The 12,962-nt window shown below is 53.6% G+C and overlaps 4 protein-coding genes across 4 annotated transcripts; 3 read left to right on the top strand and 1 right to left on the bottom strand.

Moving 5' to 3' along the window:
* Positions 1-843: 843 nt before the first annotated feature.
* Positions 844-2,316, top strand: BZA05DRAFT_384343 (uncharacterized protein). Its single transcript, XM_051482315.1, has 2 exons — positions 844-1,073; positions 1,226-2,316. The coding sequence occupies exon 2, from the start codon at positions 1,246-1,248 to the stop codon at positions 2,014-2,016; it is 771 nt and encodes a 256-aa protein (XP_051343426.1). The 5' UTR covers positions 844-1,073; positions 1,226-1,245; the 3' UTR covers positions 2,017-2,316.
* Positions 2,317-3,755: 1,439 nt separating this feature from the next.
* BZA05DRAFT_102768 (uncharacterized protein) lies at positions 3,756-6,276 on the top strand. The gene has a single exon (XM_051478487.1). The coding sequence runs from the start codon at positions 3,942-3,944 to the stop codon at positions 6,009-6,011; it is 2,070 nt and encodes a 689-aa protein (XP_051343425.1). The 5' UTR covers positions 3,756-3,941; the 3' UTR covers positions 6,012-6,276.
* An 876-nt stretch (positions 6,277-7,152) lies between these two features.
* On the bottom strand, positions 7,153-9,542 carry BZA05DRAFT_102741 (general substrate transporter). The gene is made up of 8 exons (XM_051478486.1): positions 9,217-9,542; positions 8,978-9,156; positions 8,805-8,925; positions 8,698-8,748; positions 8,473-8,641; positions 8,087-8,410; positions 7,714-8,029; positions 7,153-7,652 (listed from the first exon to the last, which is right to left on the bottom strand). The coding sequence occupies exons 1-8, from the start codon at positions 9,302-9,304 to the stop codon at positions 7,395-7,397; spliced, it is 1,506 nt and encodes a 501-aa protein (XP_051343424.1). The 5' UTR covers positions 9,305-9,542; the 3' UTR covers positions 7,153-7,394.
* A 911-nt stretch (positions 9,543-10,453) lies between these two features.
* BZA05DRAFT_470552 (uncharacterized protein) lies at positions 10,454-12,119 on the top strand. Its single transcript, XM_051487908.1, has 2 exons — positions 10,454-11,771; positions 11,835-12,119. Exons 1-2 carry the CDS (start codon positions 10,708-10,710, stop codon positions 11,977-11,979), a joined length of 1,209 nt encoding a protein of 402 aa, XP_051343423.1. The 5' UTR covers positions 10,454-10,707; the 3' UTR covers positions 11,980-12,119.
* The last annotated feature ends 843 nt before the right edge of the window (positions 12,120-12,962 follow it).

The following is a 12,962-nucleotide window of genomic DNA, read 5'->3' as shown; positions in this document are numbered from 1 at the left end:
GCAAGAAATACGATGTGGCTGAATTACAACGATCATATTTTCTCAAAGTCGTTGCGCCGAACGCTCAGCGTCTTTTTTATGTTGCGTACATTAAAATTTGGGTGGTATAATATTTATCACGTACGGCACCGAACGGAGCCTAAGAGATATTGAATGGTTCGCGATGATCGGGAATGACAAGGACGATGAAGTCATACGCAATCACTCAGATGCTCGTGCTCCGGAGTCCGTATGCCACCGGAGCCGCGAGGGATAATGGGAAGAAGCAGTGGCATTGGAATAGAGAAAAGGGGCCGGAACCAAACCGACAATAAAACAGGAGGACAGGGCAACGGAACTTGGAAGAAAGAAATATAAACTCTGGAGTCTGGCCGCCTTTGGTCTTCCCCCTCAGCACCGTCCGCGACCCAATTTACCTGCGCACCGAGAGGCCAAAACTGGTGAAGGTTCAAAATCGTGATCAATTGGAAGAAAGTCTATTGGTGATGACACATTCGGTTGGCATACATACAACCTCTCTACCATAAAGTACCGTAGATATGGATGGCTGGTTGTTTTTGATTAGCGCGGAAAGTGAAAAGCGTTCTGGTTGGCCGTATCCTGCGGGCATCACGCAGACAAACAATCGGCTGGAGAACCCATAAACGTCGATTTGAAGAGGTGTCTGAAAGGCGGGTGCGGGGTTATTGGCGTTATGGTGGTGGTAAGGAGGAGTCGCAGCTGAACTCTGGAGAAAGCAATCAACCGCAGGCGACAACAGAGGTTGTGCATAGGGGCCAGAAGCAGTTTGCAGCGATACACTGAAGCGAGGCTGTGCAACACCCCAACAAATCACTAGCCACAGATGTAGGTCTCCTCCCACCTACCCCGCCTCTCCGTCCAGCTTCGCCCCCCCCTCTTTACTGACAGAAATGAGCCCACCCCTCAGAGCGGAATACGGCCCAGCCGCGTAGGGACGTCGAACATTCACGGCACCCATGTGGCCGTGGTAGCTGCCTTCAACGAAGATGCACGCCTGCCTCTGCCCTACGGTCAAGCTCGAGTGGCAAGTACCGTCGTTCGTGAAGTCGTAGGTAGGTGGGTATAAGACGATCTTTTCCTCCCATCTCCCTCTTGAGGTTCGCGGAGATTATCGCTCGTTAACAGATCCCGACGTTCCAATCAACGTAGGTACACAGGCAAACCATCGATATGTCCTCCTCTCTCTGCTAATCGACGCTCACAGACACTCTTTTTACAACAGACATGCAGGCGCAAGCTGGCAATATTCTCCTTGGCTGTGCCATCGGCATGGTCGGGTCAATCATCGGAATGCTGGCATTCTTGCTTCTATCCCAGCGAAGGAAAGCGGCCCGGCAGCGGGACGTCCTACGAAGCGCCGAAGAAGGCAACGAAAAGGCCGAACAGGCGACCGAAGCGCCCGCTGAATTCCTGCCTCCTGCTCGGCCAAAGACTCCAACTCGGATTCCAGGCGCTTCACCACCTCCCCGCCGGAAACCCGTCCCCACTCGTGTTCCTCTGACTTTGGATATCCCACCGCTGAGCAATCCCACTCTCACTAAATGTCGGTCTCTGGCAAGGACTTTGAAGACCACTATCGAGCAATTGAATACCTCGCCCCCCCAATCACCCCGCTCATCGCCGCTACCATCTCCGCTGCCATCGCCACCACCGTCCTTACTGCCATCGCCCCTCCCGTCGCCCCTACCAACAAGCACATCTCCCACGTTCCCTGAGAGCCATGCGGGATTTCGCTTCGACTTCGAGCTTCCCAAGATTGATACTGAGATCGATCGTACGCCGATGAGTCTCACCGTCGAGGAACTCCAGGGCGGCCGCGGTTCCTTGATAGTCATCGCACAGACGAACGCCGCTCGGGCTGTGTCGACAGGAACCGCAGTAGAGCGGCCTTATCTGACGCCGCCGCTTCCGCTTCCGCTGCCGTCCGCAATATATGCCGCGTCGAGCGCTCGGAGTTCGCAGGCAAGCTATACCATCGATTGTGGATTCCAATGATCTTATGCACGCGCGAGGGTCTTTAGCATGTGTTTTCCTTCTTTCATTCTGTCTTTCGTTTTATTTATTTTCACGGTCCGGTTCGGGGTTTCTTCCCTCGCCAGCTGCAGGGCAGTTGACGTGGGCATGGGTTTTACATGGTTATGGATAACGACTTGGACTGGGAGCAGGAGTTCTGGGCTTTTCATTGGGGCGGTTGGGTGTGTTTTTTTGGGTGTTCAAAAATGTCACGGTCTTTTTATACTACAGAAGGGTTTAGTTATTGAATTTGAATAAAGCTACAATCGTTTTCGAGCAAAAGGTTCGGGTTCGTCTTGCGACTGAACCGCCGAAGTGCGGCATGCTTCCCCAGACGAGTGCTAGGCAACACCCGAGGAGGGCCAACGCGGCATTTGCCCACAAGTCCCCAACGGACGGAACTTGATGCATACCGTATCTACTTGGTACCCTACTATTAGCCAAGTTGCCTGGAAGTAGAGTACTCTGGTTGAAAGGGGTTGGAAGGACCTCCGTGATCTTCCACATACCAACCCTAACCCATGGAGCGGTTGAAGTGCCTTCCCGCAAACCTACCTAGCGAACCTGTCGCGACGGGATCTGAACCGAGCCGTCATCTTCGTTATTGCTGATGGTTGCAGGGCCGGATATTCGTCGTCTCAGTGCTGCATCTAAACAGTGATTCAGCAGTCAGAAAATCCACCCCCACAACAAGAACCGGCCGCATGATCTTGGTTCTTCGTTCGTCGAATGGCCAGGCAAATCTCCGGCCTCGGAGGAATTCTTCAGACCAGGCCCGTTCTACTTTAGTTATTTGCGTCACGGAAGCTGCAGCACAGACCACGGCTTTGTTTCTCGGGATCCGCAGCTCAGGTCTCACCGGCCTTCTCAGGGAAGGCAGATCCCGCGCGGTGGCGGTGGCGGGCTAAGCTTCGAATCTCCGAATAGTCTGTACCGCCGCGGACTCGGCGACCTCGAAGTCCGAGCTTGTGGCGCTGATAGCGGCGCGGTACGGTGCTCACCACCCGAGTAGGGCCGTTGACCGCAAAGTAGACTTTTTGGATCTACTTACCTGCTCACCAGACGCGCCGCGTGATGGCGATACGTACCTGTAGAGTAGTTACAGATTGCGCGAGGCTCTCTTCACAGATGTTTCGCTGAGACAGGCCTCTGGAAGGTGGTCGGCGAACGTACGCGCGTAGACGGTACATACCAACGGGAAAGAATATGCCTTGACGATCTTATCAGGAGGACCGCCACATCGGTGCGTGCGGACTGTGGTGTCAGAAGCCTCCTGTCCGTTCCATTCCCGGCGGCAATAACGATTGCTCTATATATCAGCCCTGGGACCGTCCCCTAATTCCGCTTTCGGTACCTTTTTAATCTTGCCAGATTGTTTGTAAAGTGCACGTACAGTACATCTTCCTCAGGCACCGCCATCCCTCTCCCCTAAATCCCCCAGGCCTTCGTCCCTACGCCTCGTCATCCCCCATTTCTCTCCATTCCTTCTTGTTGCTTAACCGACGCCTTCCCTCTCGTTGAATTTTATCTCTTTTCGATATACTCTCCCTCTGTAGTATATCGCCAATCAATTGTTGCGCACGGCTTCCTTCCTTTGTCCCCGCACAAGCTACAGCTTTCGGATACTGCGCACGCACTTCACCGGTATGCCACCCTGTTCTTCACAGATTCAGCCGTAGTTACCGTGCTGGATTCCTGGGAACCCAGTCAATCTGAGCTGATAAGGTAGACAGCATAAAGCAGTTAATACAGGGCGTCCGCCTCGTACATATATCTCGCCCTCCGTCCGACTGGAGAGCCTGTTCTCTTTTATCCACGGTTGTTGGCGTCAGCGTTCCTGAGTCGCCAATCAAAGCGCCCAGTTGAAACGGAGTCGAAACGCAAGCAAGCAATACCAACAACCAGCTATGTCAGGCAGCATCCCATGCCCTCCGTCGGATCGACCAGAATCTCGGACTACTTCAAAGCGCCCGTACCCTCCTCGGATATCTTCCAGTGCCCATACATCTTCACAGTATGAGTTGGATCAAAGCATGAGGTTGTTGATGGCCGAGAAGGCGCGTTCTCATGTCAGTGGTTCGATGAGGAGGGATGCAGCGCCGGCAGGACATCCGGACCGTTCAATACCGCCCAAATACAGTTACGATACCACGGGACCTATGTCCGGGGCAACGAATATCGAATACTGGCCGACTAGCGAAAGCCCCGCTTCGTCCAGCTCCCACTCTTTTCCTCGCAAACAATCAGAACATTCCCTTCCGCGCACACATGGACTCCCAACACAAGCTCCCCCTCAACTACGAAGCAAACCCTCTCGAGAGAACAGTATCACCGCCGGAAGAGAGCGCTCTCGGCCGAGGGCTCCGGAACGAAGCTATTCCGACAAGCCGCAGCATTCCGGTTCCTTGTCACCACCTACCGCGTCCCGAGAAAAAGGCGGATATCCGTCAATAGAGGCCACTTTACACCGTTCGACAACATCCAACGCAGCGTCCGGTCGCACCGAGTCCTCTCTATCTAAGCCACCACCGCCCTCACTCGCATCCGGCGCCCGCTCGCGCTCGCGCTCGCTAAAGGGACAGCAGATACCCGACCCTCGAACAGCGGGGATTGACGGCGATAGTGGTCAGAGGCCATCGAACGCAACCCCAAAAGCAAAAAAGGCCCCGGAAAAGAAGGTGCTGGAGACGGTACTTGGAATTTATCCAGCCGAGAATAAGCTGCCACCGGGAAGAAGTGCTGCCGACGAATTCGTGGCCAGCATTGCGAGAAGGTTCGGAAGGAAGAATGGTGCTTCGCAGGAGGACGGGACTTCCGATTCCAAAAGCACCGTGCAAACGGGTGGTTACTACCAGCCGTGGTCTCCTGACTCGGTGGCCACGGGCCCGCCTGTCACCGGGGGTGCCTTTGTTGCCGAACTTCCTGGAAGTGAAATTTCGCCCCCTGTCGCTAGGTCATCATCGCGAGGTGCCGTGAGCAATTATCGTCGCAAGGATGAATCGCTTTCACGAACAGTGCAGGACGGATCACGATCCCAGAGCGTTCCAAGAACGGTCACTCACCTACCGACTGGACCACGAACCGAGAACACCTACGCAAACCTGGCCCCACTGATAGTGCCTTCTGCCGCCGGTAGAAGTCGATATACTGAGAAGCAAGGCCTGGGCCGGCCGACAACTGCAGATACCGACTACGACATTGACATTGCCGAGTGGGCGGAATCATTTTATTCGGGGTCGCCACACTCTGAAAATCCCAGTCCGCTTATCCAAGCACCCAAGCCCGAGATTGACCAGTTGCAGCGAGCCTCTGTATTGAACCCCGAGGGTGCAGTTTATGGAGAAGCCTTGTCCCTGCAGCACAGCCACTCCTCATCCTCCTCCAGGTCCCACTCCCGGCCACACTCGAGATCGTCTTCCCGGTCAACTGTTCGAAGCTCTTCGTCCCGCGGACGCTCGTTCCCCAGGACACCGACCGCAACTACATCATTGGATTCCGGCGGGAGAACATCCCACGCATCGTCCATCGACGCGTATCAATATGAATCCTACGATACGGGCCAGGGTCTAGGCCTGGGCACGATCGGAGAAGATGACGGGTTTTACGGGGGCACTCACAACATCCACAACGTCAATAGACACATGGGCGTGATAAAGCCCGATAGCCAAATGGGCTACGATTACGATGGCGACTACGTAAGTGGCATGTACGATGGAGTCTCGGATGATTTGCAGATGGAGTTGGAACTCGAGGCGATGCTGGCTGCGAGACGGAAGAAGCTGCTCGCTGAGAAGGCGAGGTCGCCGGTGGTCGCTCCAAAATGCGCCCTTGATGCGGAGATCGAAGCGTATTTGGCCGAAAGGAAGAAGGCGGCCCAGCCGGTGGAGAAGCAGGAGAGGCTGTTTGAATTGGAGGGTGATATCGCCGGCGGTAACTGGCACGATGAGAAGATCCGGTCTTTGCGGACTAAGTACTAGGATTGATGAATTGAAGATATGTATTTATTCCTAACTGAACAGAGGGTTCTGGCACCGACAGCGATCTCATTTCTTTTTGGCAGGTTTCTTTATGGCGTTTTTTTGGGCATCTTCTTGGACTGGGTTTTGTTGGAGGGTTTCACCGCGTTTTCTTTTGCATCTCACATTTCGCTCTCTTGGAGGGATGGCCTCTCTTTCTCCCCACTTGTATTCTATTCTACCTGTTCGGTATTGCCTACCTAGCCTATTCGTGCAAAATTATTCGTTTACCCCCAGCCACAGTCTATGAATCCACTCCATCAACATCCCCCTCCTACGGTATATTGGTATGTTTCTGCGATTCTCTGGTACACTTATGCTGATTCCCTGCTTACACGTACGAACGGACCATCGTATTCTTCCATAATCGACTCTGTACCTATCCGCACATAAGGCAAGGTAAGTATGCAGGTACCACCTTTCGGCAAGGAAAACAAGGTATCGGTATCAGTGGGGTCATTTCCCGTAGACAGATGAGTGCCGTAAGGTACTTATGTGTTCCTGAATGGTGTGACAGCTCGATAATCTACGAGATGAGCTGGTGAGTGTGATGGCGTGGTGTCGTAGTGGCGTGATGTGAGCGAACAATGGACATGGTGGCGGAACTCGGCTATGAATGTGAAGTAGCGGCGCCTGTGCAGTTTGTGTAGGCTATTTGAGGGTAACTATCGTGGTTAGACTCGTAGTTAGACTCCATGCCTAGACGCCGTCTGCTGCCGCGGCGGACGTCTGCGAATTTCAGATCCATGGGGTATCACTCTGTCGTGTTCGCCTGGCCAAGCTCACGCCGAAGTGCACGATTTGGTAACCTGGAAAACTGCCCATTGACGCCTTGTCATATGTAGGTGTGTATGTGGAGCCGTGGGCTGCAGGTCTCCTACATTGGAAACTCCGGGAAAGCTTGTCTTCACCTTGATCCGTGGTTGGAATGTCTCGGAACCTTCACCGGCTGCCGTATTTAATCTCGTGAAAAGAACTAAAGATATGTCCCGAGGGTGGAAAAATGGCGCATGTCCGCTAGCAAATGCATTCCCCCAAGGCAGGTATGTTCTCGGTTGCGTACCGGTACTATGGGCCATCCCCTAGTACGGAATGGTGAGGTGTGAAGAACGAAAGTTTGATATAGTATGTAGATACAGAACCGCACCGACCGGATATCATTACAAAAGATCATTGAGTTAAGTAGGAAATTTAACCAAGCCGCACTCTTCCCCATGAGTGCAATCGAAGGAGCACAGTAAATAAGTAACCATGCTCAAAATGAATTAAAAAAACATATACACCGCCCCACCACGCCATCTTTCATCAGTTCACACGCACCACCCGTCATTAGCGACCAGTGAGCTAGACGCTCTCCTTCTCGACACTCGTGCCGTGGCCCTTGTCGAATCCCGAGGCGCTGGCACTGCTCTCGAGCTCGTTCAGAGCATTGTCGCCGCCGTATTTCTTGGCGAACTCCATGTCGATGTCCTCGAGAGTCTTGCCGGCGGTCTCGGGGTAGATGAACCAGATCGTGATAGCGAACCACATGTTGAAGATGGCGAAGATGACGTACATCTTGTAGCCGATGTTCTGCAGGGCAGTGGGAGTGATCATAACGACCTGATTGAGACGTGTTAGATTACTGGGGCATCTGGGAGGGGTTGAGGCTGGGAAGGCTTACCAGGAAGTTGAACATCCAGTAGCAGAAGACACCCATGGAGGCACCAGCACCTCGGACGCGGAGAGGCAAGATCTCAGCGGGGTACATCCAAGAACCGGCGAGCCAGGTTCCGCTGAAGATGGCGAAGTAGAGGTAAATGAAGAAGATGATGCCGAATCCGAAAGCGTACGAGTTCTCGGGAGTCGTGGCAAGCAGCGCGGCGACAATGGCAAAGCAGACGGACTGGCCGACGGCACCGCCGACGAGAAGCGGGATACGACCTAGGCGATCGATAAAGAATACTGGGAACAGCGCGCATGTAACCGAGATAACCGATCTGAGATCCCTTGTGTTAGCATTGGATCAACTATTTCTCCTCAATGGGGGCACTCACGTCAGACCGGCAACCCAGAGAGAGGTGTATCGAGAGGTCCTAAGGAATTGCTGCAAAAGTGTGGGTACGTAGTAGGTAATCGAGTTGATGCCTCCAAGTTGCTGCATACTCATCATCCAACAGGCGAGCAGAACACGGCGCAGGTTCTGTGTTGGGCCGGAGGTGAAAATAAGCTTGAAGTTAGACTTCTCGGAGACTCCCTCCAGCTCGACAACTTCCTGCATCTCCCTGAAATAATCTTCGACGCTTCTGTCTTCTGATGAGTCATGGAGGCGCTCGAGAGCCTCCTTGGCTTCGTCGATTCGACCCTTGCCAATAAGCCATCTGTGATGACCTTGTTAGGACGGAGGAAACCACAAACGGCGATGTTGAATGGATTAGCTCACCTAGGACTCTCAGGAAGACCGGATAGAAGCATCACGATGGTGATTGCCGGGAACACAATCTGCAAGAGGACAGGGATAAAGAAGGCTGCAGAGCCGTTGTTCGTTCCGAGACCGAAATTCGTCCATTGGGAAATAAGCAAACCGGTAGCCGTGAAAACCAATTCCAATCCTAAAGTTCTCGAGATTTAGCCATTGAGTGGCCACGAGCTAGGATTGTGTGCTTACCCATGTGGAGACCTCGCGATTTCGGCGGTGCTGTTTCGGCTTGCCATACAGCTGCACAGATATATTAGCAGGGCGATCATCCACGCCGGCAGTCGAGAAACACTCACGGATTGCAGTAGTGTCTATGCCCACACCGACTCCTGCCACTATACGCCCAACGCATAGCGCTGCGATAGTGCCTGCAGTTGCCTGAATAATTGCTCCGATGATAACGATGATAGATCCAAGCTAACACAATCAGATTCCACTCCTTCCGGTCACCAGAGCCGCGAGGACCTACCAGAATAGACCTCTTCCGACCCAAATATCCTCCTATGAGAAAAACGATAATTGCTCCGATCGCGCCGCCAATGTCGAAGAGAGCGTTCACGGTTCCCATTAACCCGGCGTCCGGATGGTTGAACTTTTCAAGGAACCATGGCGCAACAATAACACCAGAGAAGACACCTTGGTCGTAGCCTGGCACGTGAAAGTGTTAATGGGATTGCCCCTGAAAGTGAAGCCGCAAAGAGCACCTACCGAAGAGCATAAACCCCGAACTGGATGCGATGGTGATGCTGTACACCAGCGGTGTGCCGCGCAGGCGGGCGAGTGGTTGGAATCCCATTGTTGCTGTATCGTGTGTGTCGGCGTGTCTCGTGATTGTGATAGCCAGACAACGGTCGTGATCCGAGGAAGACGCAGATATGGGAGGGGAGGTTGCGCGCTTTTATGCGCGTCTGGCTGTAGTTTTCACAGGCAGGATCAAGCAGACCGCCAGCCTCTCACGAGTGTCCCCACATCCCTATCTGTAACTAGTGAACGACAGTGCGACCCAGCACTAGGATATCGTGGAGTAAAACGCCCCAGCCCTGGCTAGCCAACTAGCTCGAAGACGATTAGGTTGGCACAGGGTTACGGAGTGGAGTCTCGGTTGAAGTGCCGGAGCTATGTAGTTGGGTGTTTCTTAGCGGCCGCCACGCCCTGCGACCAATCGGCGCGGCGTGAGTGGGGACGGCCACCCAAACCACAGTGCCAGGCCGATCGTGTTTCCGGATCCATCGTGGCGGGAAGCTTTTTTTCTGAGCTTTCTTCGTGCTCGCCATCAAGCGAGCTGCGCTAACCGCAGACTGACAGGAGTAGGCGAGTCCAAAGCGATGCGGGGGGATGTGGGGAAGAAAAGCTGGGGATGGAAATCTGGGGCGAGGAAAGCTGGGGAGGAAAGCCGGGGAAGGAACGCTGTATTGATGGTGCCCACAGGCGGGGCGACCACATGTGGCCAGCCGCAGCAAACCCCACAAAGTCCAAAACAAGAATCCGTCCGGCTCGTGCACGGCGCAACGAGGTGGAGACCCCTTAAGCGATACCGGTATGGGATCGGCCTGGGCTTTCCTGGAAAAGCCCCCTCTGGCTATTACATAAGGTTTTCCGACATTATCTCAACGGTGAAGTCATGGTGCTGCAGCCGGCCGGAATGTCCCGGCCGTCGTTATTATCTAATCCGATCAAGAGCTATATTTGTGAAGTTAGAGCCCTACAGATCGAGGTGCTACATAAAGGACCCGCATAGTTATGTCTTGGCTCAGTACCGGCCCGCTTTGGTGCCACGGCCATTTCTGCGCGACACCGCTGGTCACGATGTGGGCCTGGGTTCGTGATGAATTAGGGAATCATACGAAATCACACGTATCATGTTGTGTGATACTCGATTCACGTATCACAACTCCCGACTCGTATGCAGCGGCTTACGGACGTGCATCAATTGTATGTATCAAGACGACGTCTGTGGCCCGATTGGTGGTTTCGCATGAAATGTGTCGAGGCTCAACCAGCGACTCGGCGGTCTTACCAAAACGGTACGATTATACATGACTCCCGCTGTCGTTTCGCTATTCTCTACAGCACAGAACCCCTTGCTTCCTCTCCGCCATCAAGAGAGACAGAGAGAGAGACGACGACGACGACCACGAAGCTCGGACGGCAGACGATCAGCAACGGAAGACAAGACGAAACATCACCCTATCGCGCGCAATGTTTCTCCTCAATACTGTCCCCCTCGGTCCGATTAGCAGCAAGTTCAAGTATCCGCTCCTGTCCCTTAACGTCGTCATGATCGTGTGGGCAATCTTCATGAACTACTCGTTCGTTCATCCGACATCCAAGACGATGATGTGGCTGCGCGACCAAGGCTACTGGTGCTTTACGGCCATCTACGTCGGTCTGTGCGCCTTTGCCGTCCTTGTCGGTCTGATCAACGTCTGCTATGTCTACGGGGCTTTCCGTGACACCGATTCCCTCCGGATGAAGAAGTTCAGGAATGCAACTACCATCCTCTGCTGCCGTTCCGTCCCGGTGCATAAGGCAATCGGCATAGTCGTCCTTCTGGTCCTTGGATCCTACGGCTTGGTTTCCTCGATTGCTTTCCGGGACATGTTTGTGAGGCGCGAGTACGAGCATGCGTGCAGTGGGTACATGCTCATGGCGGAGGTCTACGTCAAGTCGGACTTTCCTAGCTATGACGGTGCGTCAGGTTCTCCGATTCATGAGGCCTCTTCCACGATTCGCTTCTTCAAGGATGGTCACCACCAGTATACGATGGACCTGGTGCGGCTTTGGAATCAATCCTTGGGGTTCGACGGCTACAATCGAGATCTGCAGAAGGACAAGAGCTACAACTGGGGAACATTCGAACTGGCCACCCACGTCACCGAGCCCGAGCCTTCGGAGGCTGGCACGAGTGGACGCCGAACCGAGTACGTGAACATGACCAAGCTGGTAGAGGATCAGTCAAGAGGTCTCAATATCACGCAGCCCGGACCGATCGCCAAGATTCACTACGACCTCCGAAACCTGACCTACACCATGACGTTTACCAATACTTCGGCTCCTGGCTTCCCACCTATCGTCAAATCCGGACTATTCAACCCAGACAAAAAGAAAATGACGTTCCCGGATCTCGAGCTGGAGCAGAGTGACAGCGATGAATGGAGATTCACTGATCACGTTTGTCTTCCACCACGCCTCGGAATGAAGGTCAAATACCACGTGGAGAACGCTATCCATGGAGAGTTTGCCCTCGGATGTCGTCTCTACAGGTAATGAAACCCGCAATTCTGGCTTATGATTGAGGCTGGTGCTAACCTGGCGATAATACGTAGGATGTGTGCCGTGAAGATAGGCAGTGACTTGCCCGGGAATGTGCGACAGAATCAGGAACGGATCGAGCACACGTGGCCGGTGGTAGCCGGAGTGGTTGCTTGGGAGTTCGAGTCGTTTACTCGATGCTGCCTGCGAAAGGAGTAATGGGCGGCCCATGTACTGGCGATGATGGGTGTTTTGTTGCGTGGGTAGAGCAGGGTTAGGTTTGCCCGTCGACGAAACAAAGGGCGAAACGCCGGTTCTTTTGCTTCTCGCTCGGTTTTTTCTTTGTGTACAGTGTTTTGTCCTCGACGGTCGTAAAACAAAGGGGGGGACCATCTGACGGGATGCCCTCGATGCCTCGCTTCACCGTTCACCACGTCTTGTGGCTTCATCACACTCATCAACTTGTGTTTTCCCTGGACGTGCTGAAGGCATCATATTCTGTCACCCAGGCCAGCACAATCCTTTTCTATGAGCCCCGATTCCATCTTTCTCGAACAAAGTGATTGTCTCAACAGTGCACAGCTAGGATAAGAGGGTTTTGGCAGTACTACATACACTTGTGGCGCCTACTACTGGTGAATACAACTGGACTGGAGACTCATACATCGCAAGAGTGAGGTCACTCCCAAGCTCTTATTGGAGGACATTGACGCTGAGCTCGTACAGAATCCCCATTCTCTCCGTCGTAATGGACATCTATCGTACGCGTTACCGGAATCTTAAGAGCTGGCTACGTCGAACACGGACCCGATGGTCGCATACTGTCGAATATTATGCAGACCGGCTATACGATGTCGCGGACGAAGCCATTGAGGAGTTAGCCGGCATGATGACATGGGCCGACCTACCTCTGGGCTGGATGGTGTTTAGTTTTCTGTACCTGTGGGAAATTGTCTTCGGCCCGCGAATGGCAATGTGGAATGTCCTCACGTTCTGGATCTTCGCAAAGTACTACGCCTACTCCAAGTATACGTGGATCATGGTGTCCGTCTTCGCGCATACCGATCGCATATACACCCTTGCTAGACGATACGGCCGTCCCTGCTACAACGAGCTCACGGTGCACAGAGAGTTCTACGCCCTGGTTGCGCTTTCGGTACTTGTGGTAGAGCTCCAGTCTGGAGGCGGGGTGCTCCGTGCGC

The sequence above is a fragment of the Tricharina praecox genome (assembly GCF_024521635.1).
Source record: "Tricharina praecox strain CBS 144465 chromosome Unknown BZA05scaffold_2, whole genome shotgun sequence".
Taxonomy (NCBI): Eukaryota; Fungi; Ascomycota; class Pezizomycetes; order Pezizales; family Pyronemataceae; genus Tricharina; species Tricharina praecox.
This window is presented reverse-complemented; position numbering and strand designations above follow the sequence as displayed.